The sequence below is a fragment of the Pithys albifrons genome, chromosome 6 (genome assembly GCF_047495875.1).
Source record: "Pithys albifrons albifrons isolate INPA30051 chromosome 6, PitAlb_v1, whole genome shotgun sequence".
In the NCBI taxonomy this organism is placed as follows: Eukaryota; Metazoa; Chordata; class Aves; order Passeriformes; family Thamnophilidae; genus Pithys; species Pithys albifrons.
Window position 1 is genome coordinate 62,976,693 of NC_092463.1, and position 7,285 is coordinate 62,983,977.

Genomic DNA, 7,285 nt, shown 5'->3' on the forward strand with positions numbered 1-7,285 from the left:
CTTTGGGTTTTAGTATTTCACTTAAACCCCTGATGCTTCAACATAATTTGAGCTTACGTTTGTCCCAGATCAGAGGTAGGAGCAGCTTAAATTCTGTGCTAAACATGATTATATTCTCTAGCACTGACTCTCCAAAGCACAGAATAAAATCCACTGCATTAACAGCTGCTGTGTAGAGCTTTGAACTCAGACACCAAGGGGATAGATACCAGAAAGATACACTTAATCCCCTACACTTTCATGTATGATGACAACAAGTTACCAAAAATACAAGTGTCCAGGAAATAAATCCCTCTATTAAATCCCAGTAAACAGGTATGAACCAGCACAGCACAAGACTCAGAGGCTGCTGGCACAGGGCCCCTAAATATATTAGGGAGGAGATAAACATATTAAGGGGAGATAATTCCCACAGAAAGACTTTGGGGGTGAGGGGAACAATATCAGTGTTAAACCCAGGGCTGGGGAGGGTTTTGTTTCACGTGAGGAGGATTTGTTGTGTATCTATTTAGAACATCTAGAGATATGACAAGGGAGGTCATAGTTCTTTTAATAACAACAGCAAGGCAAGGCTGGTGGGCTGGGACTCTGTTCTGCTCCAGGATGGCATCTCCTTGATTTTTTGGTAAATTTTTTTATACAAATTCAGTCCTTTTCCCCTTTATGCTCTTCAGCATATTTAGTGTCACCCTGGCTAGGGATATTACATTTTTTTAGCCAATGAAAAACGCCCACCAGCTCCACACTGTGTCCCTCCCAGTGCCCCAAGCCCACATGTCTGGCAATGCTTCCTTAGGTATTTTCCAAGTCAGGGCTTGATCTTGCATTGTTAAAGTTAATGGGAATTTCTCAGTGCTTTCTTTTACAGTGCTGTAACTTTATCAGCTTCAGTACATTGGTTTACAGCAGTGTGTGATGGATGAGGCCCTTGGCTGTTGGCACCCTGGCACCAGCCCAGCAGGAAGGTCTGAGCTGTATGTTCCATGCCTACACTAGGTGTGACCTGACTACACATTGAAAAAAAAATTAGATTTTGTGGCTATACAATTACGTTTCTATGGCAACAAGACGTACTAGTCATACCCTTGCTACAAACCCCTCAAATAGTTCATGTATAGAGATTTTCCTTTCTCCTAAATGCTGGAACCATCCCCAAAGCAGTTCCCATGAGGCAAAGTTGGGTCAGGGAGAGGAGCTAAGTGGTAACACCACAGTGGAAGTCAAAGAGCCAGAACTGAAGGGACAAACCTCCTCCTCTTCAAACCCAGTCAGGTCCCACCTGTAGTTGAGACGCATCTGTTTTCTCTTCCAGTGCTCCATAAAGGTGGCAGCTGAAACAACAGTTTAACACATAATACTTCATTTTTGTTCTCTTTTAGTCAACAGGCATGTCTGTCTGGGAAATGCTGCTGTGCCAAAAGCCAAATGTTTTATCTAGGTAAGCTAAAAAATGGGCATTTGTTACTTTTGTTACATCCACAGCTTCATGCAGAAAGATGTCTGCAGTTTTTAAGGGTAAGGGGTCTACGAAAATCAGGCACAGAAACCTGTTTAAATATTTGTATGTGTGACCCATGATATTATTGGTCTTCATCTGCATGTAATTCCATCCCTAATGGCAAACAAACCTGTGTGCTATCTGCATAAAATACAAGTGATTTATGGCAGAGTTATTCTCTCAAAGATACCATGATAAAGCATTTTTATATCATGTAATTACATCCATCTAGTGGTTGTAATGGTATGTTTAATTATTACACCCAAACCCAAATACTCATGCCAGTGTGAAAGCTGCAGAGAAAAAGAAGACTTGAAGGGTTCTTATAATTAAAACCACTGCCATTTTCTTTTTGATGGAGAGGAATTAGAGAAAAAAAAGCTCATTAAAGCAACTCTTGCGTCCCAATGAATGATCCCAGTCTATATCAGTCTATCTGCCCCTGAGACCCAGTGAGTTCTCAGAGGACATATTTAGATGCTGGGAATACACCAGTGTTGTAGAATAAATAAATGATTATGAAAGAGGCGAGTCTACCAAAAAATGGTTGTTCCCAGGGGAGTTCCCTGCAGTGAGTATTAACAGATGTGCTCAGAAACCCTCAAATGTAGAGAAAAACAGAGGCAGGGAGAGGGTAAGAAAGTTGAACACAGAGGAAAGGACACCCTTATTGCTCGAGTCAGGCTGAGGCCATGACATTCATTCGCCTTCCAAGAGAAACCCTCACATGGAAAAGTCACAAGTGAGCCCCTTCACAAGCCACAGGCTTCCTGTGAACCAGGATGGCCATGGCTGTGTACTAAGAGGGTCTGTGTCATGGCCCCGGAATTGCCTCCCCTCTCCCAGCAGTTCTCACGCTGTGGCTTCCACGCAGAGCCAGAAATAGGGAAAAGGAACAGCACACTACTAGAAACCCTTCCATGGCAGTGACTTACAACCAGGCAAGATGAAAAGGCTGCCTGAAACACAGCCAGCTCATTCCAGGAGCCCTCAGGTTGGTGCCAGGGAGTGATGCACCACTGCTCTGCCAAGAGCACCTGCACTTTCATCCTTCATCTGGGCTCCCAAGTGTGAGCAGAGCTTAAACATTCCCAAAGGCTGCTGTCCAGACCATCTTATCTGCATGCTCTGACATTTTTAATGCCATTTAATACCAAACAGCACTGGGCTACAGTCCATGTTTAATGCTGAACTTCTGACCAGGGCTCATTTTGGTTCTATAGCTGGTTTGTGGGAGTGGAATTCTCCAGGGTGTTACAATACCACCACAATTTAAATAAAGCCTGGCCTAATGTTTGCTCCCAGTAATACTTCTGGACTTGGGGCTATTTTCTTGCTGTGCTAAGGATGCCCTGAGTCACCTGAGTAGGCCTTGGGTCTCCTCTGCCTCAACTCTTCAACTGTACATTATTTTAATAACACAAGTTCAAAACTATGCGGAAAAAGTTCTTATTTTCCCAACTGAAAAAGATGTCCACGAAACATTTGTTTTATAAGGTATTGTTCCACGATGAAGTTTTACGTTGACTTCAAAGAACATGAGGGGTTTCATATTCCACCTCAAAACACTCTCAGATTTTGTAGAGGCCAGAAATTGCTTTCTGTCGATCTGCCTTACTTTGCCCAGGACTGTAAAAAAATGAATGAAGAGATTTGCTATGGAAAGGGAGGCACATTGTCCCTGTTTGGACAACAGAGTACTGCATGCCCAGATCCATGTGAGGTTCAAAATAAGGGTAAATAAGGGAGATAGAAGTTGATATTTGAGAGAATCGGCCTATTTGAAATCTGACACTGCATCTTGCTTTGAGGTGTCTCACATTTCTCCTTGTGTGCCACATGGCAAGATGATGGTCTGTAAGACAGCAGTCCCTCCTCTCTGCTGTGAAGCTGGTTTACCTCAGCATTCCCCCACCACTTTCCAGCTTTCCTTCCAAGCCTGCGCCCCAATGTTCCCAAATCCCTCTGTCCTTGTCCTTCTGTTCCCCAAATCCCTCTGTCCTTGTCCTTCTGTTCCCCAAATCCCTCTGTCCTTGTCCTTTTCCTTGTGGTACGTGATAATGAGCTCTTAGCATTGCATCTAAAACATCATCATCTCACACAGAGATCTCGGTCAAAAAGATGTGGCTTTAAATTGAATTATGCAGAATTGGATTTAAATCAGTTTAGATGAATGGTAATGTAAAAACAGTTCCCAGAAGAAATAAAAACTCAGGGTATATTATTAGGATGAAATATAATCCCAAACAGGTTATGTTCATTCACAAGGTGTGCAGGAAGACAAACATCATCTTGTGCTGCTCTTGGGTGGATGTGGCCACCAAAACTCCTCTGCCCTAGTGTTGGAGAACATACAGGTTTTCAAGCCAAGGAGCCAAAAGTTTCCCAGATAGAGGCCTCAGAGATAACAGTGGAATCTGTACCCTAGTAGTCCCCATCCATCCTCCAGCTTGGAAGAGAAAAGCCCTCCACAACCATCCCTGAATTCCCACAAAGATGTCATGAGAGGGTTAATATTTTTCCCCAGGTTCTACAGACATGCCAGGAGAGGTTAAGTGATGGGCAGCCAGCACTAGGCAAAATACCTCCAAAGCCACTGCTGCCACTTCACAGTCTGCTTGCACGATGTCTGACTGTTGATAAACTTAACTGCGGCTCAGAGCACACTCAGGAATCAATGTGGGTTTGTCCTGAAGATGCTAAAGGCCATTACACTTCCCCCCAGAGCCCTCCCCTCAACCCCAGAGTACATTAATACGTTTCTTCTGTAATGTTCTAAAGTGGAAGCTGGCTCTGCAAAGAGTTTTTTTTTTTGTTTTTGGCAAGCTGTGCAATCCCCTTAATGAAATTTTGACATACCACGCAGCAGTTTTATGACAGATGCTTAACAATTTCATTTGATATTCAGCTTGAGCAACTTTTTGAATTTTAGCCTCCAGTCCAGATTATAAATTTGGGTGTGACAGTTTCATGGGAAAGGAAAAAAAAAAAGAAAGAAGGGAAAAAAGATAAGTTCTTTATGTCATTAACTGCCTGAGTATAAATATACTGCTTTATCTCTTCTGTTTCTTCCTGTTGTATCTTAAATAATTAAAAGCTTAACGTGAAGGCATAGATGTTCTCACCCCAGAGAGCCATGAAGACTGAGAAGAAGACAGTTGCAGGGTTATCAAACAGATGACTTGCACGAGCAGTGGCACAGGCAGAGCTCATCTTCCAGTAACTGCACGTCCTGTCACACAGGGGACACATGGTGATGTTGTTCCTCTGGTCACACATTTCCATGCTGCAAGAAAGCAATGGGATATGAGCAAAGCACACTCAGTGTGGCTCCATCTTCGTGCTCTGGTGATCTTTTCTCCACTGGACAGCAGCTGTTCCTGGTCTGGAGGACCATGGGGTCCAACCTTCAGGGCAGTTCCAAGGATTCAGAGCAGTTCTGTCCACAACCTGCATCTTTGTAGGGTCTGAAATCCCCATGGCTGCTCTCCCCCTCCCTCCAGGGAATAAAAGAGCATTCTCTATGCCTTCTACTATAGGATCTTATAGAATAAACCAAAAATAAAATAAAATATCCTTGTTTTGAAATACTGACTACAGTGACAGAGTAGGTACAAGGGAAGTGCTGAGTATCAAGAGACTGGAGTTCAACCAATTTATCTTCTCTGTGCTCCATCTGTGTAATAGCAACAGTGACCCTCCCTTTGACTTTCTTTCACTGTTGGAAGCAGTACAAAGCAATTTTAATGAATAAAACAAAATAATCTATTTTTCTGTATCCATTATCTGCTTTGTTATTCAAGGCTCATGGTTGTTGTGCAAACCATGTAATTTGGATCTCCAGCTGATGATGCATGCAGGGCAAATAATACAAAATCAGAGGGCTTTAAAAATAGTATAATGCAAAATATTATAATGCAAAACTTAGTAAAGGATTAAAAATAGGAGGACATCAAGATTTTGTTAATCTGATCACAGTTGCTTATTTGACAGATGCATATTCTTGATGCATCTTTAAATCACACCATGTCCTCCCTGAGCACTTTGTGCTGGGAAGCATCACATCTCATTATTAGCAGTATTTTGTTGGTTTGTTTTAACATAATGAGCTGAGTTAGGGAAAAAAAATACCCCAACCAACCACCTGTACAACTGGCCAAGAATTATTTTTAGTGCATCAATACAAACTCCACAAGTAATATTAACACTGATCTATTGCAGTCAATATTGGTTTATTTATTTTACCTGGGTTTATTTCTTTCTTTCTTTCTTACCTGGGTATATTCTCATCCACAGTCGCACAGCCATAGAGGAAAACGATAATCCCCACAACTGATGCTGGAATGAGCATTTGTGTATAAACTCCCAGCCAGGCAAAATAGAGCCCAATCTTCTCTCCAAAGTATTTTCTGAAATACATTGTTAAAAAAAAAAAAAAAAGAAGAAATGAGAAAGACAGAGAGAGAAATGTTTCCTATTGCTTAAAATAAAATGTGGCTAAAATAAAATGTGGCTAAAATTATGAATCACAGATGGATTAAGCATGGAGAAAACTTAGACCTGATGACCTGTGGGAATTTTTTTCTTCTCAGAGAAGGCTCTTTCTCATGATGCTTAGAGTTCATCCAGAGATACAGGCAACATGAAAACAAGTCCCTCCAACTAGTCATTTCCCCCCCTCCCCATGTTTCTGCTGTGCAAGTTGGTGTCTTTGGGATCTTCTGTGAGTGAATCTTCTTTAAAAAAGCATCTCATTTTCTTCAGGGAGTCTCATCAGGAGCAAACAAAATTAATGCAAAATGAAAAGCTTTTGTTCTAGGTGGGATGCACCAGAATCACAGAGTCATATAATCAGTTGGGTTGGAAAAGACCTCTGAGATCATCAAGTCCAACCCTTGATCACCAGATCATGGCACTGAGTGCTATGTCCAGTCTCACCTTAAAAATCTTCAGGGATGGTGAATCCACCCCCTCTCTGGGCAGGCCATTCCAATGCCTGAGCACTCTCTCTGCAAAGAATTTCTTTCTAATATCTAGCCTGAACCTCCCCTGGCAGAGCTTAAGCCTGTGCCCTCTTGTTCTACTGCTGGTTGCCTGAGAGAAGAGACCAATCACCCAAAATGCTCTAAACTCACACAAAACTTGCCTTCTCCCAAAGAATTTCCCATCCTCTGGAATGCCCTGGGGTGGCACTGAGAGCAGCATCCCCACAGGGACACCCACACCCCTGGAAATAGGACACGATGGGCTGAACTCTCACCTCACCAGGTCGATGGGTTGGTATTTATAGAAGACGCCGTAGCTCGCCCACTCCTCACACAGGAGCTGTAAAACACAAAGGACAGGGGAGAGCTAAAGGACCACCAGTGTGTCCTCCTTGGGCCCCAGCAAACTGCAAGGCTCCCACTGTGGGGCTGGGCTCACCATGGGGTGGTTTCAACCCCTCATGTGCCAATACACTCAGTCTGCATTAAGGATTGAAAATAAATGTGATGATCTGGCAGGTTCTAACACAGTGATGAATTCTAGTACATTAAAAGGCTCTTCAGCCACTGGACTGATGGATAAACCCAGGGAGAGCAGTCCTGGTTTTTATTCTATAGCAGAATGGATGAGAAAGATGAATATGCTTGGAGTTAGAAGACAGAAAAAAATTTAGAATCAACTGGTTTGGTTTTACTACACAAACTGTAATTCAGCATCCATCAAGAGGTGCTGGGGAGAGGTGTCTCAAAAGCTGCATTTAGGATTTTTTTCCAGCTTTAAACCACAAGAACCCAATGATTT

General features: G+C 42.6%; 1 protein-coding gene across 2 annotated transcripts in view; it reads right to left on the minus strand.

Annotated features, from left to right (window-relative positions):
• Positions 1-7,285, minus strand: part of ANO1 (anoctamin 1) — an 83,254-nt gene that overhangs the window by 20,566 nt on the left and 55,403 nt on the right. The window contains exons 10-13 of one of the 2 annotated variants that reach the window (XM_071559251.1): positions 6,759-6,823; positions 5,773-5,907; positions 4,624-4,784; positions 1,249-1,331 (exon numbers count right to left, since the gene is read on the minus strand). In XM_071559251.1, coding sequence (XP_071415352.1) covers positions 1,249-1,331; positions 4,624-4,784; positions 5,773-5,907; positions 6,759-6,823 — 444 coding nt within the window. Of the gene's footprint in view, positions 1-1,248; positions 1,332-4,623; positions 4,785-5,772; positions 5,908-6,758; positions 6,828-7,285 lie in introns of both variants that reach the window. The other variant, XM_071559250.1, reaches the window with a different exon arrangement.